Source organism: Strongyloides ratti, assembly GCF_001040885.1.
Source record: "Strongyloides ratti genome assembly S_ratti_ED321, chromosome : 1".
Taxonomy (NCBI): Eukaryota; Metazoa; Nematoda; class Chromadorea; order Rhabditida; family Strongyloididae; genus Strongyloides; species Strongyloides ratti.
This window is the reverse complement of record NC_037307.1, coordinates 11,301,029-11,327,813: the sequence shown is the minus strand read 5'-3', so window position 1 is coordinate 11,327,813 and position 26,785 is coordinate 11,301,029. Positions and strand designations below refer to the sequence as shown.

Genomic DNA, 26,785 nt, shown 5'->3' with positions numbered 1-26,785 from the left:
TAGTAAAAATTAAACAATTAATAATAATTTTTTTATTTTATTGATAAGTGTCTTTTCTTTAAAAAAGTTTTGGTTTTTGAAAAATTTATAACCTAACTTTAACAGCTTTAATCATGTTTAAAAATTATTATTTACAATAATTTAACTTAAAAACGGTTTCATTAATTTTTTTTTATGTTAACAAAAACTTCATTTAAAAACGCTTGAAATAAGAATTTTGCATCAAATAACAATGTTACTATTTTTTCTACTTTATACTGCAATATTAATAAGAAAAAAAAAATATATTTTGAAAAAATGATTATACACGTCGTTATTAGCGAATTTTTTTATTATAGAAAAGTTTATCAAATATTAAAATATCGAAAATAATTTTTCACAACTCATTTCTCCTCTATATATATATAGGATTATTTATGTAACCTAGAACCCCAAACGCTATTAACTGGTAAGGTAATAACAGGTATATTTGAACCTATAGATGGAAATTGTTCGTGAGAATTGACCTGCCATGGAGCACCTGTAATCTCAACAGAACGTTTTACTTGAATTTGAACAGGAGTAACATTACGTTCAACAGTGTATTGACCACGCTCAATAAGTAAATCAATGTAATCCTCCTCTTCAATCTTGAGATGTTCAATACAATTTAAAATGTCATCATCTGTATAGCCAGCAATAACAACCAAAGATGGATCTTCAGCATTCTTTGCTGGAAGTCTAATATCAACACCAAAATCTTCGTTAAGTTTTCTTAAATTTCTTCCACCAGTACCAATTAAACGTGGATGGTATCGTGGATCCAACTTAACTGTCCTTGTTATCATTGATTCCCATTGAGAAACTTGAGCTAATATATCTTCCTTACATTCGTTGCAATTCTTTTCATATCCTTGAATAATAATATCCTCACTCTTATCATCATCTTTTGGGAAAGTAATTTGGACATCATACTTATTTCTAAGTCCAGCAACAACAACTCCTTTTCTTCCAATTAACTTTTGATGATATTCAATTGGAATAGTTACTGTTAATTTGAATGACTTAAGAATATTATCAGCAGCTATCTTTTCAAGTTCCTCAACACGAGCTTTGATATCAGCAATACATTCATCAACTTTGTCATTTAGTCCAATAACTTTAATAACATCAGAATTGTCACTTTCATTTGGTATTTGAACACTTACATTATAAAGTTGTTGAAGATTTCTAATATCCTTACCACCTCTACCAATTAAAGCAGAATGGAATTCTCTTGAAACAACAATTTCTTTAGTAACTGGAACAAGAGCCAACAAAGCAATTTTAGCTTTTTCACAATTTTCAGGTCTTCCAATAATATTAATAATATCACCTAAGCATACACCATTAGCATTATACTCCTCAACTAATCTACGATCTGGAAGTTTAACAACAACATTATTTTCCTTTAGTATATCATTATAGGCATTTTTGTATGTTCCTAAAATATTTCTTAAATATTTATTTGGTACAATAACTTCTATGGTAACTTGAGCTTTTAAGTCTTCAACAATTTCAAAAATTCTATTTTTAGCTGATTTGGCACAAACTTCAGAACCTTTAATGGTAACAACAGTACTATTTGAATTAATTTTAGGGAAAAAAATTTGGACATTTCCGTTTTGAGTCTGAATTTCTTTAAGAACCTCACTACCTTTAATTAAGAAATGTCTTTGATATTCCAATGGTACATTAACAGTTAATTCAACAGTTTCTTTTAATTCCTCAACTCTAGCTTCGAGGATTTTCTTGACAGCAGCAACTTCGTCGTTTTTACCAATAAGATTAATACTATTAGCATTTTCAGCTTTTTCTTCTGGGAACAAAATTCTTACTGTTGGGTATTTTTCACGAAGAGCTTGTAAATTACTACCTTGTTTTCCAATAAGGAATTTGTGATATGAAGCATCGGCTTCAATTGTAACTTCTTCCGTTTGTTCATTTAAAGTTTTTAGAAGATCTTTCACCAATTTTTCAGCATTCTCAACAGGTACCTTAGGGCCACGAATGACAATTTTATTAGATTTCTCTTTAATGTTAAAGAAAACATTTCCACATTCATTTTCAATATCAGTAAGAAGTCTTCTACCATTGAAAAGGAAACGACGTTGAGCTTTTGGAGGAATTGGAACATCAACACTTACAATATTAGCTAATTCTTCTTGAATTTTAGTTAACATTTCAATAGCTTTTCTAACATTTTCTTTTTTTCCAGTAACAACGACTTTTCCTGTAGGTGAACTATCCAATGGGAGATCAATTTGTGTACTAGTCTCTTCACGGATTTTATTAATAGTGACTCCACCTTTTCCAATGATACGTTTAAGAAATTCCTTAAAGATTGGTGCAGTTTCTTGATAACTTGATTCAATAAATTCTTTATTTAATTTAGTCAAATAAGTGTATACTTTATCAACTTCATTTTTGTTACCACGTATTTGTATAATATCACAGTCACTGTCATTGGCATCAGGGAAAAAAAGATTAACTGATGGAAACTGTTGACGAATTTTATTTATTGATTCACCCTTAGGTCCAATAATCTTCCTGTGGAAACGATGTTCTATAATTATGTCTCTTGTTTTTTCATTTTCCATTCTAGAAATTAAATCTTTGATATGTTGTAAACATTTTTTAACACTTTCTTTTTTACCATCAATAATAACATCAAGAGAATTTGTTTCTTCAGGAGGCATAACTATTGAAACACCATAATCATCACGAAGTTTGGTAATATTTGAACCACCTTTCCCAACGATATGACGATGAAATTCAGCTGGTATAGAGATTATTTGATGATCCATTTCACTACTAATTCTGTTAATCTCAACTTCAAGTGTAGCTAAACTTGTTTGAAATTCTTGTTGAGGAGCCTCAATATAAACAGTACCATTGTCATTAAATTCAATCTTCAAAGCAACTTTATCTGGAAATAGTTGTTGAAGATGTGTACCTTTACTACCAATCAAATAACGATGCATCCATTGTGGACATGGAATTTCTTTACAAAGAATACTAGCAGCACGTGCATAAACCATTGATAAAGCATCAACAATTCTCTCCTGATCTCCATGTAAAATAACAGTACCATTATCACAATCGTCTGTTGGAATTTCAACAGCACAATCTGTTGCTTTCAAAATCTCTTGAATACCAGAACCACGATTTCCAACAATAAAACGTCTTTGAGATATAGGTACTTTTGTAGATAAAGTACGAACTTTTTCAAGCTGAAAAATTAAATTAATATAAACTATATTTACTTACTTTTTCATTATAAATACGTTTAATTTCTTCAACAACTTTAATAACATCATCTCTATCACCATTGACATTAATAATTTCACTATTAACATTAACAGGTGGAATGTTAACTTTAACATTTCCGCTATTTGTCCATCTTTCAACATTCTCATTAAATGGACCACGAATCCATGGATAGAATTTCCTTGGAATCTCCAAATCCTCAGAGGTTGTCTTAGATCGTTCTCTACTAATTTCAAGAATCTTATCACAACATTTACTAGCATGAATTTTTGGACCAATTATCTTAACACTTCCATCGTCTTCTTTTGGAATTATTACACGACAAAAGTAATCAGCCTCGAGTTTTTTTAAAGAAGCACCTTTGGCACCAATAATAGCACCAAAATGTTCTTTTGGAATTTTAAGACTCAATGTTATTTGAGTTTGTAATTCACGTATTAATCTTGCCTGAGCATCATCAACATTTGGACTTTTACCAGTAACCATAATACATAATGAACCATCTCTAGCTTCAGAAAGTTCAATTAAAGTATTTGTCAAAGAAGCAATTCTCTTACATGTTTTAGATTCTTCAGCACAATCCATTTCTCTTTCACCTTCATAAAGTCTTCCAGCTCTTTCAGAGGCAGTTAAAGTAATGCGACGAGTAACAGTGCTACATTTAACAGATGGTTTCAAAGCCACTCCAGAACCTTTTGTTGAACCAGAGACAGCATTTAAAGGGAGTGAAGGAAAATCAGTACTGTAATCCATTACAACCTTGGTTTCAGTATAAATTGGGTGTGTATTTTCTTGATTTCCATTGTCATCAATATTATTATCTAGAGTAAAAGAATTTACAGAATCACTAACAAAATCAGTAATAGTACTCATATTTGTTTTAATGTAAATTTCTAGGTATTTTAAATTTTTAAATCAGTTTCACGATATAGGCAAACAGCGAATCAGTTCCTCAGAATCGGGTATCAATAAGACCAATAAAAGTAAAAAAATAAGTTCTCAAGTTTTATAAAATAAAGAACCTTACTAATTTACAGTATATTCCAGTAATCTAAAAAAAAAAAATTATTTTAATTATATTAAGATAAAACAAAAATTATACGAATAAAAGATAGGATTGATATAAAGAGTAGAATTTATCATAAATTTTGAGGTGTTTTTTAATGTAAAAGTAATAATAAAATTGAAGAAAAATAATGAAAGAGACACGTGTTTGAAAAAAGAGAGTAATAACAAAAAAATATAATGGACACGTATGTACGAGACAATTAATTAATAAAAAAAAAAGACCTTTATAAAAGAAAAGAAAGAGATAAGATGATATTAAAAAAGGAAATATAAAAAAAAGACATAAAGCGACGTTTGGTAAAATGTTTATCAGTTTAAAAAAAAAGGTAATTTTTTTGAAATTAATAATTTTATCATTATTATAATGATAAGCTGAAAAATAAAAATTTAATAAATTTAATGTTAAAAATGGTTGTCCGAACATTTATTTTAATAATACTGATATGGTGAGGAGAAGGAAGGCGTTTCAAAAATTTTTAAATTAAAAAAATATCAGAATGTACTTTTGTGTTTATTACGAATTTGAAGAACAATAAATAAAAGTTCCTATTTGTAAATGTATCTAAAAGTTTATTCAACAATCTATATGCATTAAAACTAATTTTTATTCCTATCACCTTTTGATACTATAATTTTATATATATTTAATGTTTTTTAAAAATTACTTTGTATAAAAAGTTTACATTGTTAAATGATGAGGAAATGTAGGTGATGTTTATTTTTCAAAATAGTCTGTAAACTTATTTCAATGATAAAATTAAAAAATATAATACAATAAGAAAACGTTTAATTCAATAAATCTTATATATTTAATAATATTTAAATGATTTATAATTATTAAAATAAAATATATAATATTATTACTTTCTTTCAAAATCTAGTTATTTTTTTAATTATTCATTTAATAACAGAACAAAGATCATAAAAAATTAAAAATTGTTATCAAAAAAAAATGTTAATAATATATAATATAATATTTATATTGAATTTATTTTAATGAAAATCATAAGGTGAAAAAGGAGTAGTTGTTTTATTTCCTTCATACTCAAGATCATCCTTTAATTCTCCATCATTTGTCTCTGTGGAAATACGGACATTAACACTCAATAATTTTTTAGAATCAAAAAAGTACAATCTTCCATCAACAGGATTATAATGAAGCATTGATAATTTTCTATATGGATTATACCAACTAACATCAATGTCTAATATTTCATTTGTAAACAAATTATAACCAAAATTTATTCTTGTATCCCTTTCCTCACCACTTTCTAATGTATATAATATACCGCACATTATAAAAGCATCTGCTATTTCTGTAGCATTGATATCACTTATCTCCCAAGTCTGAACTACATAAAAATCCTAAAATTTATGTTAATAAAATAGATCATATATACAATTAAAAATGCTTTCAAATATAAAATTGAAAATGTAATCAAATGTTTATATTTGAAATAATTGATAATGTATATTATTAAACTTACTGTTTCAATTTTGTTGATAAACAAACTAGTACTTTCTGGTTTCATATATAACATCCATATACCATTCTCATCAACTGCAAAATCAACATAGTTATGGGGGCGATTATATAACCAGGGATCTCTATCCGTTTCATTACAATTTTGAAAAGTATGATCATGATTTCTTTCACAATCAATGTGAGCAATGTTTGGTATTTCTTTTTGAATTTCTTCTGTTGTCTCTAAATCATAACTTACAAGAAACAATGAATTATGACGATGATAAAAATAACTTCCATTATATATCATACTTCCAGTACCAGATGCTAAATAATCAACATAATATTTTATTTGTTGTTTCTTATTCATTAGTTGTTTCTCATCAGCATATTCATAAAGTACTGGTGAAGCATAACCATCTGTTACCCATCGTTTTTCTGATGCTTCTCGATCTTGCGGATTAGCATCCCTCATCCACGATCCAACATCACGATATTGACTTTCTGCATGTAAAACTGGAATACCAACAGCATTTAAAAGACATTCACGTCTATTGTATCCTAATGTTGGTGGACCTGTATACTCAGAAATTGTTGGTTCTACTTCAATTGTCACTAAATTAATAGAAGGTGTTGTTGTAATATTCAATTTTTTAGGTGTTGTTCTTGGAGGAGCCAGAGGACCTTTCTTTCTTGGTTTTGTAATTTTTTTTCCTCTTACAGTGGTTGTACTTGGTTGTTTTATTATTTGATGGTGTTTTGGATCAGGCATAGGCATACCAGGTTTCCAACCTGGAGGTGGACCAAATCCAGGTGGTGTTGGTTCAAATGGTACTAAGCGAGTTACTTCAACTTCTTTTACAACTACAACAGGTACTGGTACTTGTTTTTCTTTTATTTGTATAATAGGAGGACCAGGTATTGGAATACGATGTACATACATATTTGGTAATGAACAATTACATATTCCATCTTCTCCAGGTTCACCTTGTTGTCCAACATCACCAACCAAACCAGTTGGACCTATTTTTCCTTGTGGACCACGTCTACCAGGAGGACCCATAGGACCAATAGATCCTTGTGGTCCAGGTTTACCTTGAAATCCTCTAAGCTTTTTTCCTTGATCTGAACAAAATCTATGAATACGAGAACATGATCTTTCAAAAACAGCACGTGGTATAATAGTATCTTGTCCAATTAAAACTGTCCAATCATCCAAATCTAAATTGTTAGGTATAATAGCTTCCTCTGGAACATTTCTTTTAATTCTTTTATTTAAAAATAAACTTTTTTGTCGTAAATCCTATATTTTTATAAAATAAAAATTAAGTATAATTAATATATTCTATTAACTTACATAAATACGCCCATATATATTATAATAGAAGAAAAAAATGAGTGGAAGATGTAAAATTTGAATGATAAAAAGTATAGTAACTCTAATGTGTAAAGGAATCATAATTTACAATAAAAATTTTATATAATCATAAATTAATTTAGATTTTACAATTTGTTTAAAAATTATATTCTTTGATATTTATAAAATGATATATAATACTTATTTATAAACTTTTAACTATATATAAAAATTAGTTAATTTTAAACAAATTTTTATGTTCTTTTTATAACTGAATGTGATTAAATTTTAATGATAGTAAAATAATAAAGTTTTTTTTTCAAGATAAAAATCTTTTTTTTTATTTATAAAATTACGTTATTAAAGATATATTTTAAAATTATATAAATTATTTTAAAAACTTTTAACAGTATAATTTAAGTTTCCTTAATTTAATTTTTTTTTTATTAATTAATATATTTTAAAAAATATATTAAAGCAAAACTACTTGGTTTTATAAATGAATCAAACTACATATGATTATGTTTATTTTATTAATTTTGTCTTATACAATATTAATGATAAAAATTACAAATACAAATATATAAAAAATCATTGATTATAATTAATATAATACATATGTATTTATTAAACCTGTATAATTTCTATTAAATAAATATTACATAACAAAAGAAGGTTGATAAACTTTTTATTTATAATAAAAAGAGTATACAAAAATCAAGCATTTTTTATTAAAATAATATTTATCATATATTACAAATTATTTTTATTATATTATCTTTGACAAATAATGTATTATACATTTTTTAAAAAATATCAATTTAAAAATTAATTCTAATATAAACATTTTTGGGTAAATTATTTTATTAAGATATTAATGCATTTTCAAATACTTAAATATAAAAAATATTTTTTATGGTTATTATTTCAACTAAATTATGAATTAAATATCAAATACATTATCAGTCATTTTTTCAAGTTGTAAAAAGCTAATAAAAACTATGTAGTTTTTTTCATCTAATTTTTTTTGATAATGATGCATGATAAAACATTTTTTTTTATATCTTGATTATTAAAAAATATAAAATTTTATATATTTAAAAAGTTTAGTAATTTATTATACAATCAACAATTTATCTACATATGTTAAGATTAATACAGCTATAAAAGTAATTTTCAAAAATTAGAACAAACGAGGATATACCAATTGTTTTTATTGAAAAAGTTAAAAACAATATATTTAAAGATAAAAAAAATGCAATCAAACTGAAGATAAAAAATGTTGGAAAAAATTTTCTATTTTAAACAAAAAAGTAGTCATTTAAAGAGAAACTTTTCATAAATATATTCCATAATATTTAATCACAATTTAAAATTAATTCAAATAAAAACAACATACATATTTAACAACTTTTATAACAAAAACAATTTGATTACAAAGATAGAAACTAACAGAGTTAGATCATTTTTTGAAGAAGAGCATTAATTTTCTCCTCACGATTTCCGTAATCTCCACCTTCGACAAAGTGGTTAGCCTTCTTGGTGAATCCTCCACTTGGATTAGAAAGTTTGAATGGCCATAAAAAGTTTGAAACTTGTTTGAAATTTGGTCCAACAGTGTAAAGTTCATGGACAATATCTTCAGCACAGATAATATCATATTTACCAAGATTTTCTTCAATGGTAGCATTGTTTGTAAGTGGAATTCTTTGTCCATTGATTTTTCCATATCCTCTTTTATAGACAAGTTCTTTGACAGTCTTAAGAGATGGATATCCATAAGCAACGTATGGTTCAATGATACGAAGCATTTCAATGGTAGCTTTATTCAATTTAATGAAAACTCCATTATTGATTTGTCTAAGTCTAAAAAGTTGGAGAACTTTTCTTGGTCTTGGGTGAATTTTGTTGATACCCTTGATTCTGACAACAAAAGCAACTTTAGCTTCATCTGGAACATAAAAGTTTCCGTGAGCTTTAGCTTCACGCTTAAGACGAAGTTCAGTTTGTTGCTTCTTGCGGTACTCAGCAGCGTACTTTTGAGCACGTCTAATAGCTTGTCCCTTAGCAAGCTTAGCTTTCTGAAATTATAAAAAATCCATTAGAAAGACTCACACAGGATAGCCTTTTATACTCACCACAAGAGCTTTTTTCTTGGCTTCCTGGGCTTTAGCATTAGCTTCAGCGCGGATCTTTCTGCTCTTAAGAATAGTCTCAGGAACGGTTGGAAGTCTTTTATCAGACATAATTAAATATAACTAACCCTAAAAATTTAAAAAATAATATTAAAAAAAATTGTAAAAAAATAAAGTTAAATTAAGAAGTAAGAAAATATATAAATGAAAATGAATACATCTTGGGATGCATATTGTTCACCTTTCCAAAATAGAAATTCTCTTTAAGAGTGAGTAAGAAAATTTTTAATCAAACACATCCCAATACACGAAATACCAAATGTTTATATTACAATCAGTATTAATGATTTTTTTTTTATATCATATCACCATTAACTAAATATTTATTCTAATTTACCTATTTTTATATGAAAAAAAAATGATAATTTTAAATATTTCAATATAATGTAGTTCACAAAGGTTTTCCCATTAGATAAGTATAGGTATACACTCTCCATATAGGACTACCTAAAATATTATTTATATAAATGATAAGTGAATTAGTTAACATTAATTGATTAAAATAAAATGTATATAAAATTATATTATTTAATAAAAATTTATTATCAAAAATTTCTAAAAAAAATTAATCATAAGTTATTGTAAATTGATGAAAATTAATAAAAAATAAATATAAAAAAATTTTTTATCATTATGTCTTTCTAAAAAAAAACATTAATTTTTATTATTTTAAAAAATGAAAATGTTATTGTTAATCAAATACCTTTATATAAGAAAAAAAATTAATTATATATTAATTTAAAAAATTTTTCTAATTGGTACAATATATATTAAGTCTAAATGGGAAGGCTTTTGTAAACCACCTTGTAGATATCTATATAGTTTAATTGTATTTATGAATACCATCACCTGTATAATGATTTGAAAATGAAACAACTGTTGTAAAGACATTTTTTACTATTGTAAACAAAAATGTTGAAATATACTATATTGTAATAATTTATTTATAATCATATGCTATTTCTCTTTTTTTTTTCTATTAACAAAAGATAGTTTATTTTTAATGTTTGTTTGTGGTAAACATAGTATAATGTTACAATCATCCATTTTTACATTTAATTGATAATATTATCATTTAATATGGACAAAAAGAAATAGAAACATAAATGTTATCAATTCATATTATTATGCAAATATTCCATATTTTTTATCTGTATTATTTAAGATAATATTTTGACACAAATATTTTTATTTACTTTTCAATAAATTTTATTAAAAAAAAAAATAATCTTGAGTAGTTATTGCATGTATAACATATGTAAAAATATAAGTAAAAACCATAAACAAATAGTTGTTAATAAGTTATCCATAAATTTTAGTTAATTATTTTAAAGTTAAAATTAAAATACATAGTATGTGAGAAAATTTAGTTTTTTTTTTATAATAAATTTTTATTTTATATTTTTAATTTTTGTAATGTCATTAAATATAATAACAAAATATTTGATTTGGTACATATGAATTGTTATTCATATTATTTATTATTCAAAAATAAATTTTTATTGTCAATCTTCTTCTCATTAACACTTCCCCTATATTTATAATTCTCATAATTTTTCTTCATGGTAAATGCATGAATTTATATTGAAAATTATATATTGTATTGTATATTAAAGTATTAAAAATGATTTAAATACTTTATAATATTTGTTATTAATATTATAAGCTTTATTCTAGGTTATTGTTGTCTAACATCCTTTTTTGGAGTAGAAAGTAATACAAAAATATATTTTTTAATAGAATAGTAATTTTTTTTTGGTATTGTTATAAAATAAATTAAATTTGTTAAGATACCAATTATATAAAATGAATTTAAAAATGAAATAAGAATAAAATAAAAATTAATATTTTTTTTTCTTTATTTTCAAAAAACTATTTATTCTTAATAGATACTTAAAAACTTGAAGTATAGTAACTTAACATCTAAAGGTATTTGAAGATCTTCTTTTTAAGAAGAAAAAAGTTTTAAAAAACATATTTTAACTTATTGTCTGTTATATTATACCATAAGATATATATATTAAAAATGAGGAGATTATTTTAATGTGAAGTATCAATATATATATATATATATATATATATATATATATGTATATATATATCATTAGTAATAAAGTTAGTAGGATATATGATAAATAAATGTTAGAAAAAGAGAATAGATGTATATTATCAGAGAGTGTGTATTGCTAACTAGGAAATGAGATTAAGCAAAAAAATAAATATTTTTTAATGATCTTTCGATTGGTGGTGTTTTTTTTTAAATCACTGAATTTCCTTTTCTGTTGGTTATATCTGACAAAACCCATACCAACAAATAGGTCGTTATATTTTGATATATTAATACGAGTCATACCAGCAAGGGACTGGAGTTACTAATATATAAATATATACGCATTATATATATATATTTTTAGTAGGTTATATTCTACATCGCCACTATCTCATTGTATATTTTAAAAATGAACATATTTCATCGTTCAGGTTTACGTTAATGTACTAATGCTATACATAAAAATTATATAATTTTTACCATTAACTAGTAATAGCTTCAAAATACAATTTGTCTTATACTTTTAGTTTAATTTTAATACTTGAAATATAAAATATCAATTGTTAAATAATTTTATAAAATATTATTACCATTGTTATGTCTCTAAATTGTATTTTAAATATTAAACTTTTTAGTAGTTGTACTTTTTTTCTAATCATTTTTAATGTTATGATCATTAATCAAAATGTACGTAAATTTTTTCACTCTAAATTCTTTTATTTGATAAAAAAAATATATATATATATAGTGATTAAGAATATAATTTATTATGCTACCACTAAACAATATTACGTGTCGTCGTGTGGTTATTGTCGAGAGAGATATTGTTAAACAACGTGTCACTTCATTTTTCTAACCATCCATCGACATGATTCAACAAAACATTTTTATTGCAACGATCAATTGAAATATTTGTTAAAATAAATGTTATTTACAAATAAACTTTCTTTATTGAGAATAATAGAATTATTTAATAAATAGTAAATTTATTAATATGTGGAAGAAAAACTTCTAACTAATTTCAACTTTCTTGATATTATATCTCCAATCATTTTTATTTTACAGAAGTCACATGTTTACAGCATCTAAAATAAATATTTATCATATGTTTAATAATAGTGAACATATTTTAATATACAAAAATATTTTTAATGATTTAGATATCTTATCTAATCTCTCTCGATATAAATAAATGTTTTTTTTTTAATATTTTTCATGATATTATTAATAGTTTCCCAGGCAGTTTCTAACTTTTTTTTTTATATTGATATTTATTTTAAGATAGAATCTTATTTATAAATATACAATCTATAGAAATGAATTTTTATAATTTTACCTATTTTTTTATTCACTTCTTCAATTATATATATATATTTTATATTTATATCGTTATAATGTAATTTTTATACATATATTTAAATAGATATAAAAAAGAAAGGACATTATTGTGACTTGTCATACATAAAATGTTAAAAGATAATTTTCATTTAATATAATAATTATGGGTAAAGTTTCTGTCCTAGTGCAAACATAAAATGTCTATAGACATATCATTTTTTTTTTTTTTGACCAATATTTTATGATTAATTTTTAGTGACTTTTTTGTGTCATTTCATTTTGTTCAGGGAGAATATGTCTATCATGCTTAAAGTATTTCTTAACATTGTCCCATATGGTTTGTATATTTTTAGAAATGTCTTTATAGAGAGATATTTGAAGAAGAAAATCAATTTGAATGTTTATTATTCTTAAAATGTAAAAATATTTAAATTATCATTTTATGATAAAAAAAAAACATTACTATTTTCCCCACTGAGTTTGAATGGAATTTTGGAGTAATCCGTATTGTAAAAATTGTTATTAAAAAGGTTATAGTACCTATATTTGAACATATATATATATATTCTAATTAATATAAACAATTTATTCAAAAATTGTTACTAATTATTATTGTTTTGTTTTTTAATATCTATCCTCTAACTTTTATTTAATAGTGGAAACAATTGTTAAAAAGCTTAAAAAACATATTCTTTCTCTCTTGTCATATCATCAAAAATTCTTTTTAAATTGCACATTCATTGTATCTATTATAAGTTGATTTTATTGATCCTACACTTTAAATAAATTTATCCAATTCAAATATATAGAATTTTTTTTTTTTGTGTTTTTAGATTAGTATTTTTTTTTTTTTATAAAAAATGAGTTCTCGTGATGATGAGTATGACTATCTTTTTAAAGTTGTTCTTATCGGAGATTCTGGTGTAGGTAAATCTAATTTATTGTCTAGATTTACACGTAATGAATTTAACTTGGAATCTAAATCTACAATTGGTGTGGAATTTGCAACAAGATCTATTCAAGTAAGTTTTATCTATTTTTATAATAATAATATTATTTATTATTATTAATATTTAATATTGATCATATGATTTAAATTAGTATTTACATATATAATATTTGGTAAATTGTAAATTTTTTTAAAATATATTTTTAGGTTGAAGGAAAAACAGTTAAAGCTCAAATCTGGGATACAGCAGGTCAAGAAAGATATCGGGCCATTACATCAGCATATTATCGTGGAGCAGTTGGAGCACTTTTAGTTTATGATATTGCTAAGCATGTAACATATGAAAATGTTGAGAGATGGTTGAAAGAATTAAGAGATCATGCTGATCAAAATATTGTAATTATGTTAGTTGGAAATAAGTCTGATCTTCGTCATCTTCGTGCCGTACCAACAGATGAGGCAAAAGCTTATGCCGAAAAAAATCAATTATCATTTATTGAAACATCAGCACTGGATTCATCAAATGTAGAGGCAGCATTTACGAATATTCTTACTGAGATTTACAAGTCTGTCTCTAATAGACATATTGGAGGAGACTCAAGAGTTTTACCTAACAATCAACCTAATATTACAATATCACCATATAAAGATGATGGACAAAATAAGAAAGCATGTTGTGGAAATTAATATATTATATTTTTGTTACACATGACTAATATAGAATTTGTGTAACTATATATCTATTCTATACTCCTTATTCATTGTTATCAAATGTGTCTCCCCTACAAGTTAAGTAAATCATTTGTTAATAAAAGGTACATAAATTATTTTATTTAACCATGATAAGTATAAAAATTTTATAACAACCTTTTTAATGCCTTCTAGGGAAGTTTTTTTTTTGTATTTCATATAATATTTTAAATGAGACTTTAAAATAAATTATATTTTTCCCTTTCAAATATGTTTTTATTTTTTTTTTAATAATTTATATTTTTATAAATTTATTTAAATTCTTAAAAAAAGGTGAATCGTATCATTCAAATATAAATTACTTATCGTGCAGTGAATTTTTCTATAAGACGTTTTGTCAATATTATTTTTCATAAAAATTTATAAAAGAATACTATATTAAATGATTCATTTATTTAAAATAACATTTTAAAAGAATTAAAGCAAAATTTTTTTTAATTTTATCATTTATTTTAACCATTTTTTTTAAATATACCTTTTTTTGTTTTGTACTTTTTAAACGATGTCCTTAAAATGTAAATGATGCTTTCATTTCCATTTTCTGAACTAGCAAGTAGCAAATAATATATAAATAAATATATTTTAAGTATAAAAAAAAAGTGTTTATTATCTTTTCAGAATAACTAATAATATCTCAATAAGAATCTCCTTTCAATAATTGTATTTATTATTATAATTTCGCTATTTTCACAGAATTAATCGTTCTCCGTAAATTGTCAGTTTCTTTTGCATTTTCAATATCATCATCTTCGCTTGAGGGAAGGTTTCTTGTGGATGCTCTTAAATCATCATCAGCTTTTTGCATTAGACAAGCTTTTATACAAAGAATGCCTGCCAAAATACATGCTAATATTAAGAAAGCACATGAAGATATAACAATTGCTTTATGAGCATATGGTAATTCGATTATTGGTTTTTTACCTTCTAAATTAAACAAATGATATATTATAGCATTAATTTTATAAAATTTATTAAAACTTACGATGATGAATCTCCATTTGAAAGGACAAAATAAAATAAACTTTTAAAAATAATAATTTTTTTATTCAAATATCAAAATTTGAATTTAAGAAAATTTTTTTTTATTTTATCATTAATCAAAAAAAAAGAGAACAAACTTTTTTTAGTTAAATTAACAAATATAAATAATTGAATAGAAATAAAAATAAATATATTATTATATACCAATAAGTGTTTCAAATTCTACAAAAAAATAAAGTTAAACGTTTGTATATATTTATGAAAACATTGATAAGTACATAATAAAATTGAAGTTACATTTCCGAAAAATTAACTTTTAACATAATAATAAATCTATTCAATAGGTTGTTATCACTAAAAACACTCCTTTTTAGTTAATTTAATTTGGTTGATTCATTTAAAGAATAAAGAAATCCCTTCAACATAACTTTTACTTTATCCACAATAGTATGGTAAATTAAATCAAAAAGTCTTTAATTTTTAAGAATTATATTTGTCACAAAAATATATTTTAATGTATTATAAAAGGTTATAAAAAAAAATTTTCTTTAAAAGAATAATAAGAAAATAGATTTGTCTGGTATATAAAAATTATAATCAAAATAATCAAATATATTAAAATATACAGCTTAATTTATCTTTGACTATTTGAGTTACAAAAGTTTACTAAAAATATTCAAATCGTTAAATATTAGGCATTTTAAATTATTATTTTTTATAATATTTTAAAAAAATTCTTTTTTACTAAAATTTAATATACTACTTTTAAAATATTATTTTTTTGCATTTAAAAAATTTTCTAAAATATTATTTAGTAAAAAAAATTTTTTTTTGATAAAAAAAATTGCATAAAACAATAGTATTACTTTTATTTTACATTTTCTCATCATGTTTACAAGTATCCTAGAAAATTGTTAAGGAGACATGTTTTTTGAAAAAAAAAATATAAGAAAAAATTTTTTTTATATTATTTTAAAAGTATATATGTGCATCAAAAAAAGGTGATAAGAGTTTTTTTTTCAAAATAAAAACATCAAAGAAACTCTATAGTACAATCCATTTAAAGAATATTAATTATAATTTTTCAATTGATATCTTTTATAATTATAATGAATGCTTACAAGTAAAATTAGTTTTATAAAAAAAATATCACAAATTTTTTAGAAATATGTGCATATTTTTTTATATAAGACCTCCTTTATATTAATAATTTTAAATAAACAAAAAAAAAGGCAAAAACATGACAAAATTGTCAAATGTAAAAAAAATATGCAAAATTAATATGAAATTTGAAAAATAATATAAAAACTTCATAATATTTGTTGATTGAAAAAAAAGTCTCCTACAGAGTTATTTAATTAAAGAAAAAATATTATTTATAAATAACAAGTACAGATGTTCTTTAAAACCTTTTAATGTTTATTGGAGTTTTTCTTGCTTTTTTTCATGAATCTATTAGTTAATTTATAAAATTTAGAATATTTTATATATGAATAAAAATAAATTAAAATGACAATTTCATTTTTGTAACTTCATTTAAATCTAAAATATATTACTTTTTTATGTATCCTTTTTTAATATCCTTATAGATTTGTAAGCGAATGAATCTAATAATGCTGCAACTGTATATACTCCACCAATAATAGCACATAAATTAACTGCATATCCTCCAAATGAATCATAATACTCTTCATATCTTACCATTATTGGAGAAAATTCATATAAAAAGAAAAATCCTGGTAAACCAGTTTGAGCTTTTTGAACTTCTTTTTTTATATGTGTTGCTGAGAATTGATATGAAAATATTTCATATTTATTTTTTATATAGGTATATGATATTGGGACAATTTTAGCATAATAATTATGCATTACACCACCTAAAAATGTTTAATTAATTTTAATTTTTATATTTTTTTTTATATTTACATTATAATTATAGGTAAAGTTGTAAATATACGAAACACCAACTTCAAAGTAAGATAAATTTTTTAGTTTTTAAAATATAATTTTTAAATTGAAGATATTTTCTAATGTCTAGATTTCAAAAACCTGAATCAATTAGTGATATTGCTAAGAAATACAAAGAAACAGAAAGTTGTAGTGAAGAATTTAAAAAAACACTACTTACGTCAGTTAAATTTGGTTTTTATAGTGGAATTATTTTTGGTACTTATATAGCTTTTAGGTTTGTTAATAAATTTTTTTAAAATTTACCAATTTTTTTTAGAATGAAATATAAAGGTTTTAAAAGTTTTGCTACAAAAATTTTCTTTTCTACTATGACAACAACAACAGCAATGGGAGGAATGGGTATTATGATTGGAACATATAATTGTTTTAGATTATAAATTTCAATACTTTATAAATAAAAAAAAACATACCATTTTTATCTATAAAAACTTTATTGTTAAGGGGAAATTTTTTATCAGGAAAATTTTCTCCAAAAGACAAATGATTAATAGTATGAGATATGTTAAATCTGTCTATGGATATTCCTTTCAATGAATGCATATGATTTCTTCTATAACTTTGACCTTCACCAGGTGCTATATGAAAATTTCCACCACTTTTAGCAACCATAGCCCTTCCACTAACACGGCAACCTTCACCTTGTCTTTCTGATAAAAGTTTAATTAATGGATCATTTTTACATTGTTCAACATTATCTATATCATCGATACTCCATCCCCTCATTTCATAGGCTGTTCGGACATCTTCACACGTATTACAACAACCATTTGCAGCACCATAACAGCTACCACAATAGTTTTTAGCTACCTCTGTTGTTGTAATATTTTCCGTTATAATACTATGATTTGTATTTACTTGAAGTTTAATCATCTCTGAATTAGCTTTAAAATTTCCATCAGAATCTAATCTCATTTTATATACATTATCTACAATATTTTCTTGACTTTGCCCACCTTGATCAAGTATATCAACTGATAAAACTATAAAAAATATAAAATTATGATGATATAATAATTTTTACATACAATCACAAGGTAATCCATGAAAAGATATATCAAAATAAATTGTAACATTTGTATCACCAGGAGTATAATCTATATATAAACTTTCTTTTGTTTTAACATGAATATATGAAATTGTTTCTGTTATAAACAATATTGATATCGTAAGAAATGATAAAACACTAACTAAAAAAAAATTTATTATTTATATATAATTTTTTCTTTTGATAAAAATTAGTTAACTTACTTAAACCACCAAAAGAAGTTTTAATTCTAAAATCATCAAGAGGTTTTGCAAACAAGTCATATTCACGTATCTTGGTTATAAGACCCATTTTAAATATAAAGAATAGATATTAAAATCTTTTACTAAAATAATTATTTAAAAGTTTTTGAGTTAAAACAAATAAATGGAACTTTTTCTACTATTATTTTGAAAGGTATACCTAAAACAAAAGGATAAATATATAAATTGTGTGTTGGAATAAATCTGTCGCAGGAAGATATTGTGTGGAAAGTTGTTTACCATTGTTGAAATTTTTATATATTTTTTTTTTGATTTAATTGTCACGTAATTTTTCATGATCTTATATATATTCATTTCTCTTATATCATTTTACCTTGAAAATTGTTATTTTAAACTATTATATTTTTATAGATTATGGTAGGAAAATAATAATTAATAAGAAAAAAATATAATCATTGTTTTTTCATTTGATTTTTTCTAGTAGTTTTGATTTTTTATTAAAAAAACTTTTAATAATTTAAATTACATAATTTATAAAATTATGATTGTTATTTTTTAAATTAAAATAAATGTCAATATGATATAAAAATAAACAAAACTATTTTTAAAATAAATAATCATTTTTTAATGTAAATAATTTTATTGTATAACAAAGAATTTATTATAATAGAATTTTTAATATATTTTAATAAGAAAATAAAAATTTATTATTATTTTTAATAGATGGTATTAATGTTAATAGAGATCATATGTATAATATTATTGTAAAAAGTTACATTTTGATCATTGAAGAATATTTTCGATTGATTAAAAAATATGTAAAAGAAGTATTTTTTTAGAAAATGAACAAAAACAATTTTTTCTTTAATTTTATTATGTTATAAAAAAAAATTTTTTTTTATAAATTCTTTAATATTTAAGATACAAAAAAAAAATAAAATTAATAATTGTACCATCTCTTTTATCTACAGTAAATTTATCCTCAGTCATTGGTGGATGATATTTTATAATACTCTATATATTTATTCTTCTTCATCAAAAACAATCTTCCATATGTAATATATTCTTATCATACCATATCCCAAATGAATTATTAGTTAACAAGTCACAATTTTCTTTTATAACATCCTCCATCAAAAGATGTTTTGTTTAATCATACTACATAACAATAATAAGAATATGCCGATTGTATTTTCTTTATTAAATACTTTATCTCCCCTGAGATAAACCATTTGTTTAGTTTTTCGATAATGAAATTTAATAAATTTAGACATTAACAAATTATATATATTCAATATTTTACTTACTAAAAATAAATGATATTTTTGGTTTATTTTCATTTTTACCGAAAATATACACATATTGAAAGGCATCTCATGATTAGTTCGTTTTGGGCAGAAGTTGTTTAAGATTCAAGTATTACTCATAAGTGTTCTTTATTTCCCCTGTGAAATATTGTATATGCTTATTGACCATATTTGATGATATGAGATTGAAATTTTTTTGGGTGGAGATATATTATATCTTCTTTTTTTGAAATAAAAGATAGTTTATGAAGAAGTTATTATTGTTTTACAATCTTTATATTTTATTTTATATCTCTTCTTAAAAAGTATGAGTTACGGTACTATGTTTGCTTCTATAGATTCTCTTGTCAGAGAAGAAAAGAAAGATAATGATAATGACAAGAAAGGTGATAATAAAATAAAAAATAATATATTTCCTAGTAATACTAATTTACCTACTTTACAATTACCACAATTTTTAAATACTAATTCTCATGTTATACCACAAATGCCTTTTCCTATACATTGTGATCCTGTTGCTTTAACATGTATGTTTTATTTTTTATAATAAAAAAATTTAATTTAATTTAACTTTTTAGTATGGAATTGGCAACAATGGAGTAGAATGAGAAGACCAAGAACAACATTTACCAGTGAACAATTAATGAAACTTGAAAATCAATTTGCTGAAACAAAATATCTTAGTAGACCAAGAAGGTATCGTTTAGCACAAGAACTTTGTTTAAGTGAAACTCAAATAAAAATTTGGTTTCAAAATCGTCGAATGAAAAGTCGGAGGAATGCATTGATACCCTTATCAATACCAGAAAATGAAAAAATAAATAATGATGATAGAAAATAAAAAAAAAAAATTTTTTTTACTTAAATAATTATTACAATAACTAATATATATATATACATATATATAATTTTTCATCAACTCCATTACAAATCTCTTATCTTTACTATTCTATCAATAAAAATAAAAAAAATATTAATAACAGCATAATTCTTTTTAAACAATATAAATATATTAAAAGAAAAAATTAGGAAATTTTTCTATTACTAACAAAAGTAAAGTACAGGTACTTAATAGAAAGTGACAATTTCGTTTATCTTTTCTTTTTTATCTTAACACTTACTTATTTTTCTTTTACCTAATAATCATAATGGTCATTTTATTTTTTTTTTCCATTATAATTATATTTCTTTTTAACGTGACTACAAAAGATTTGCTTTTAAAGTTACGAAAGTAAATATGTATATTTAAGATCGAAAAATATGAAAATTTTAAATATTCTTTGATTTCTTTTCTTATCTTACTAAAATTTTATAATAATGTTTTATTATTTATTGATAATAATATTATTTTTTAATAATAATATTTTAACTAATTGTACCTCACCATGGTATTTAACTGATAATATTGATACAAAAATAAATTCCAATGAAAAAAGTTATGAAGATATTGAAAATAATGTTCAATTTACTGTTAATCATATACCAATATCAATAAATAATATTGAATGTGAAGAGAGTAAGTTAATTCATTTTGATCAATGTATTTTTATCAAAAAAAAAATTTATTTTATAGAATGTACTACTACAACAGATTGTAAACCAGGATTATCCTGTTTTAGTACACCATTCGAGAATGAAGGATGTTGTCTGAGGACCTTAAAACCAAATGAAACAGGTTGCGTAATAGATGATCAATGTAAAAGATCTTGTGAATCAACACATTGTGATTTTTCACAATATCCCTCCAGATGTCTATGTGATAAGGGACGCCATTTTCTTTTTAATAAATGTTGGAAACATTGTCCAAGTTTTGCTTATTCAGATCCAGTCATGGATTCAACAGGTTTTAGTCAATGTATCGTCAAAGAAAGTACTAAAAATGCAATTTTATTTATGAGAAGATATTCTAGACATTTACGAAATAACTATTGTTAATTATTGTATTTAGATTAATTTAAAAAAAAAAATTAAATAATAAAAAAAAATATACAAAATATAACAAGAATATGATTAAGATAAATTTATGTTACTAATATAAAAACGGTTAGTGTCATTGTCAAAAGCATTTTGCCGAATCATTTTAGGTCTGTTATCCTTTTTCAATTTATTAATTGATTCAATTGGAACATTTAAGAAATTATCTTCTTTTTTATTAACGTTTTTTGTTGGTGATGTTGATACACTAAAATTAAATTAATTAAAAATATAATTTTTATTTTTTAATTAACTTACAGAAATACAATAAAAGAAAAAAATATAATAAAAAATAATGTTTCAAGTAATAACTTCATAATATGGTAAATATTGAGAAAATAAATATGCATCTAACTTTTATGTAGTTGATATTTATATATTTAAATGATATGTAGTATCAGGATATTTCTTATTATCCTCGTCATTACAATTAGGTGATGTATAGATAAAAGAGATATTTAAGTGGATGAATAATGATAAAAGTATGACATTTCTTAAGATGATGATGATTAAGATAAACTTTTTTTTATGCGTAGGCAAAACTTTTTTTTTTTTACAGAAGGTCAAATTTAGAGTTTAATGTTGATTTAAGTTGTTTTGCTTTTTATAATTAATTTATTTATTGAAATATAATCTTTATTTATAGAAGTATAAGGCTATTGAATTAAATTTAATTTTTAATTTATCAAAGTTTGTTTATTTTAATTGAGATACTCACTGTTAATCATTTGTGTAAAATTCTAAGAAAATATTTTAATAAGTTTATAAAGCAAAATTGATAAAATGTTATAGTGATAAGAAAAAATTAACTTCAACAATTATCTTATTAGTTTTTATCTAAAGATATTCTCGAAATTATTAAATTTATGTTTATAATGTTTAATTCAAACTCTCCAAGGAAATATGAGATTCATCGAAGAAGTTGATATGTAAAAGATAAATATATACAAACTACATTGTTTAAAAAATAATATAAATTTACATTACAGTTGTTGTAAATTAAAATAAAAAGATTGAACAAGTAATATTTTACAACACTATTTTTTTCATCTAATTTCATTTCTTTAAATTTTTTTGCACTACTTTAAAGTTTTTAAAGAATAATTATTCAAAAAAAAAACTTATATTTTATATTATGAAATTAATATATACTTACTCAAATATTATATTAAAGTATATTTCATTCCGAAAATTATTATTTTTAAAAATTATTTATATTCTTTATAGAAAAAACTGTAAATTTTTTAGTGAGATAATTATAATGATTAATTGTATTATTATTTATCAAATAATCAACTACATAAAATTTTTATTTATAAACATTTTTTAGTAAACATAAATTTATATTTACAAAACAAAGTGTAATTAGAAAGAAATATACAATTAAAAAAAATTGATAAATAAAATGAAACTATTGGGTAAATAAATTTATTTTTTTAATTAAGAAAGAAATAAAAATTAAAAATATTTATTGGAAATAACTTTATAATAAAAGAAACATTTGATAAACTAAATATCAACTAGGATGATATCTGTAATAAAAATATCTTTTTCAATGAACTTTTTTTTAAATGTTTTCTTTTTTAAAATAAAAAAAACCGGTTAAAATAAAAGAAAAACTAAATTTTTTTTTAAATTCCTGAAAAAAAAATAGTTTTTAGCGTTTTTATTGTTTTCTAAAATTCAAGTGTGACTGAAAGTTACTTTCAAAATTTCTTAGTATATATAAGAAGTTTGAATGACAAAATTAACATATACTTTTTGAAATAATGTATTGTAAAATATATACTTTTATATTTATTCTTCTAGCTATTTTTAATATAATTTTTGCAAGACTTCTTCCACAAGAAGAAGAATCATTAAAACGTATTAAAAGACAACATGGATGGCATCATGGAGGCCGCCATCATGGTGGTTGGCATCATGGCGGTGGTTGGCACCGTCCCTACTACCATCACTGGAATCCATATTGGGGACACCATCATGGACCATGGTGGTGGTAACTTATTTTACTACTAAAATAATCATTTATTTTTCTTACTAAACCAGTATCAATATGAATAATTATTGTAAAAGTAAACTATTTTTTTTATTATTATTATGATTTTTTAACAATAAATAAATAGCTTATAAAGGACAAAAATAAAGTTTTTTTTATCATTTTATCATATTATCATGAAATATTTAATTTTTATTTTTTTTATCGTAACACTAGTAACATTTTCAAATGGATTATGCACTGAGGAGTATTGTTTAGAATCATATCATTCTTTAACAATTTCAAAATCTCTCAACAAAGTTAAAAAAAGCCCAATAATAAGGACAGTAAATTTGAAAAGTCTTCTTAATAGTAGAATATTTTAAAATTTTTAAAAATGACTTTATTTTACTAACAGAATGGAAAAAATATATTTTAACATTCAAACAAATTTCTAATATTTGGTTTTTAAAAATAAAATTATAGTTTAATTATCAATGTAATCTATTATTATGTTAAAGTACTGTTAAATATCTACTTTAACAAATTTAAAAGCTATTAAATTTAAAAAATATTTCTTAACATTATATCAAAAAATTAGTAATCATATGAAGGTATAATTTTTGACTAATTAATTTACTTTTATTTTTTTAAACAATTATTTTATTGTTTGTTCAAAAATTTATATTTGTTAAATAAAGTCTTTCTTTTATAATATTTAATTTTAATATTAATTAAATTTAAACTTTACAATAAAAATATCTTTTCATAAAATTTTATATAAAAATGAATGTTACAGCAAAAAAAAAACTTGTTAATTAAACATTATTATTAGTAAAAAAAAAACTTGATTTGAAATAAGTGTCCATTATGATTGAGGACAACTGTTATTGACAAAAAAAAAAACTTTAATTTTTGTCAAAAATTTCAAAAGCAATAATTAAAAAAAGAATGTTTATTCATTCGTTAAACAAATCTTAATAATTAATATTAACAAAAAAATGTATAAATAGTTAGTTTATTTTGTTATTTTACACTATTATTTTATTTTATTTTTGAAAAATGCAAATAAACATTATTCTACTTACTATTTTTATTGCTACCATATCAATGACTTATGGAGAATCATTATATAATAATGATGTTAAAGATTTTGACATTCTTACAAGAAACAAAAGACAATATGGTGGTTGGGGTTGGGGTAGAAGAATGGGAATGATGAGACCATGGGGTGGTATGGGAGGTATGCGTGGTATGGGAATGTATCCAGGAATGGGAGGAATGGGTATGATGAATCCAATGATGATGTGGGGTTAGAAAAATCTACACTAAAACCAATAAATTTTTCATTTCTTTTATTATTGTTATAATGTTTTTTTAATATAAAAAATGTACTTTTTTTTTTTCAATTTCAACGTCATTGATTCTTAGTTAATTCAGATATAGTGTTTCTATGTTATTCAAAATTACAAGCTTTTGTTAAATAAAATTTTACTTAGTTACATCTTTTAACAAATAAAAAAATTAAAATAGAAACAATATACATATAACTTTACCAAACTCAAAGATTACATTATCATGTGTCACAAGTATAAAAAACAATATCAAATAAAACTCTTAATAATGGTTTTTTTTTATCAATATAACTTTTAAATAAATTACAATCAATTATAAATAAAAAAAAATTATTGAAAAAATGTTAGTTTGAAGAATGCCATGTATATTATCAAATCTTATTATGATAGTGTTCAACCACTCTATCTCTAACTATATTTCAAGATACTCTTCAAATTTTAATCGTGTTGAGAAATTATACACCCATTAAAAATAATATTTTACAGTTATCATTTACATATTTACGGCTACCACCAATAAATGTGACAGTTAAAATTTCCTCTTCTCCGTAACAGTATCATTTTTCAAATAATTGCCGGGAAACTAATTTTCTTTTGTTTTTCTTTACTTCAGAAAATTGAATATATTTTCTATTTGTCTAATAAATTATTACATAAGTAACTATATTAAACATTTATCATTTTCATATTTACTAATCTTTTTTAAAATGTCTTTTGAAACAAAAATGATTACTTTCACTGTTAACTTTGTTTGTACCAAAAATTTTATATTTATCATATAAATGTATGCATGCCTCTTTCATTTTTATAACATTTTAAAAAATTTTAACATAAAATCTCTTCTATATAGGTATATTACTAAAATTATATGTATTTAAATTGATCAAATAATCTCTCATTTACCTTATTTCTTTTAACATTAGATTAATCATTTTATTGTTTAGACAGCATTTTTATATATTAAATTTTTTTTTGTGTAATATTAATTTTTTTTTTCCATAATTTTAATATAGTTACTCTTTTACACATATATAATAAAAATTGTTATTTGTTTTCATTATCATCTTTATTTAAAAGAATTTTGTGGTATTTTTTTTTTTTTATATTTAACCTGTTCATAACATGATAGGTATATTAATTATATTTGTTATATAAAATTTTATATAATATTTATATATTATATATTTATAACATTTTCTAGGTTACATTTTACATCATTATTAATTAATAATAATTTCATATGATATGTAAAATAATGTTGGAAACTATATTCTTTTGTGTAAAGAAATATTTTTAAAATATTTAATGTTAAATAAGAATGATTCATTAAAATATTGATATTTTGAATATTGTTTCTCGTACTTCTTTTTTTTTATTTCCTATTTTATTAAATTGTTTAAGATATTTATTCAAAATATAATGGAATACATAAAATATTTTGATAATATATATATATATATTTTTCTTTTATTTATAGATAAATATTATTATTTTTGTTTATAAAACCATAT

General features: G+C 22.4%; 11 protein-coding genes across 11 annotated transcripts; 5 read left to right on the top strand and 6 right to left on the bottom strand.

Moving 5' to 3' along the window:
* Positions 1-410: 410 nt before the first annotated feature.
* Positions 411-4,161, bottom strand: SRAE_1000347600 (Dodeca-satellite-binding protein 1; the record flags this gene model as incomplete). The annotated part of the gene is made up of 5 exons (XM_024650669.1): positions 411-2,632; positions 2,675-3,251; positions 3,289-3,797; positions 3,846-4,109; positions 4,158-4,161. 5 exons carry the CDS (start codon positions 4,159-4,161, stop codon positions 411-413), a joined length of 3,576 nt encoding a protein of 1,191 aa, XP_024504424.1.
* A 1,188-nt stretch (positions 4,162-5,349) lies between these two features.
* SRAE_1000347500 (Gliomedin) lies at positions 5,350-7,280 on the bottom strand (the record flags this gene model as incomplete). Its single annotated transcript, XM_024650668.1, has 3 exons — positions 5,350-5,721; positions 5,844-7,124; positions 7,179-7,280. 3 exons carry the CDS (start codon positions 7,278-7,280, stop codon positions 5,350-5,352), a joined length of 1,755 nt encoding a protein of 584 aa, XP_024504423.1.
* Positions 7,281-8,635: 1,355 nt separating this feature from the next.
* On the bottom strand, positions 8,636-9,424 carry SRAE_1000347400 (60S ribosomal protein L7; the record flags this gene model as incomplete). Its single annotated transcript, XM_024650667.1, has 2 exons — positions 8,636-9,259; positions 9,317-9,424. 2 exons carry the CDS (start codon positions 9,422-9,424, stop codon positions 8,636-8,638), a joined length of 732 nt encoding a protein of 243 aa, XP_024504422.1.
* Positions 9,425-13,621: 4,197 nt separating this feature from the next.
* SRAE_1000347300 (Small GTPase superfamily and Ran GTPase family and Small GTPase superfamily, Rho type and Small GTPase superfamily, Rab type and Small GTP-binding protein domain and Small GTPase superfamily, Ras type and P-loop containing nucleoside triphosphate hydrolase domain-containing protein) lies at positions 13,622-14,397 on the top strand (the record flags this gene model as incomplete). Its single annotated transcript, XM_024650666.1, has 2 exons — positions 13,622-13,783; positions 13,918-14,397. 2 exons carry the CDS (start codon positions 13,622-13,624, stop codon positions 14,395-14,397), a joined length of 642 nt encoding a protein of 213 aa, XP_024504421.1.
* A 733-nt stretch (positions 14,398-15,130) lies between these two features.
* SRAE_1000347200 (Hypothetical protein) lies at positions 15,131-15,458 on the bottom strand (the record flags this gene model as incomplete). Its single annotated transcript, XM_024650665.1, has 2 exons — positions 15,131-15,384; positions 15,443-15,458. The coding sequence occupies 2 exons, from the start codon at positions 15,456-15,458 to the stop codon at positions 15,131-15,133; spliced, it is 270 nt and encodes an 89-aa protein (XP_024504420.1).
* Positions 15,459-17,001: 1,543 nt separating this feature from the next.
* Positions 17,002-18,748, bottom strand: SRAE_1000347100 (Endoplasmic reticulum-Golgi intermediate compartment protein 3; the record flags this gene model as incomplete). Its single annotated transcript, XM_024650664.1, has 4 exons — positions 17,002-17,318; positions 17,823-18,392; positions 18,438-18,599; positions 18,661-18,748. The coding sequence occupies 4 exons, from the start codon at positions 18,746-18,748 to the stop codon at positions 17,002-17,004; spliced, it is 1,137 nt and encodes a 378-aa protein (XP_024504419.1).
* Positions 18,749-20,274: 1,526 nt separating this feature from the next.
* SRAE_1000347000 (Motor neuron and pancreas homeobox protein 1) lies at positions 20,275-20,808 on the top strand (the record flags this gene model as incomplete). The annotated part of the gene is made up of 2 exons (XM_024650663.1): positions 20,275-20,494; positions 20,546-20,808. 2 exons carry the CDS (start codon positions 20,275-20,277, stop codon positions 20,806-20,808), a joined length of 483 nt encoding a protein of 160 aa, XP_024504418.1.
* Positions 20,809-21,284: 476 nt separating this feature from the next.
* SRAE_1000346900 (Hypothetical protein) lies at positions 21,285-21,902 on the top strand (the record flags this gene model as incomplete). Its single annotated transcript, XM_024650661.1, has 2 exons — positions 21,285-21,483; positions 21,541-21,902. The coding sequence occupies 2 exons, from the start codon at positions 21,285-21,287 to the stop codon at positions 21,900-21,902; spliced, it is 561 nt and encodes a 186-aa protein (XP_024504417.1).
* A 75-nt stretch (positions 21,903-21,977) lies between these two features.
* Positions 21,978-22,258, bottom strand: SRAE_1000346800 (Hypothetical protein; the record flags this gene model as incomplete). The annotated part of the gene is made up of 2 exons (XM_024650660.1): positions 21,978-22,149; positions 22,200-22,258. The coding sequence occupies 2 exons, from the start codon at positions 22,256-22,258 to the stop codon at positions 21,978-21,980; spliced, it is 231 nt and encodes a 76-aa protein (XP_024504416.1).
* A 1,452-nt stretch (positions 22,259-23,710) lies between these two features.
* SRAE_1000346700 (Hypothetical protein) lies at positions 23,711-23,944 on the top strand (the record flags this gene model as incomplete). Its single annotated transcript, XM_024650659.1, has 1 exon — positions 23,711-23,944. The coding sequence occupies one exon, from the start codon at positions 23,711-23,713 to the stop codon at positions 23,942-23,944; it is 234 nt and encodes a 77-aa protein (XP_024504415.1).
* A 1,085-nt stretch (positions 23,945-25,029) lies between these two features.
* SRAE_1000346600 (Hypothetical protein) lies at positions 25,030-25,236 on the top strand (the record flags this gene model as incomplete). Its single annotated transcript, XM_024650658.1, has 1 exon — positions 25,030-25,236. The coding sequence occupies one exon, from the start codon at positions 25,030-25,032 to the stop codon at positions 25,234-25,236; it is 207 nt and encodes a 68-aa protein (XP_024504414.1).
* Between the last annotated feature and the right edge of the window lie 1,549 nt (positions 25,237-26,785).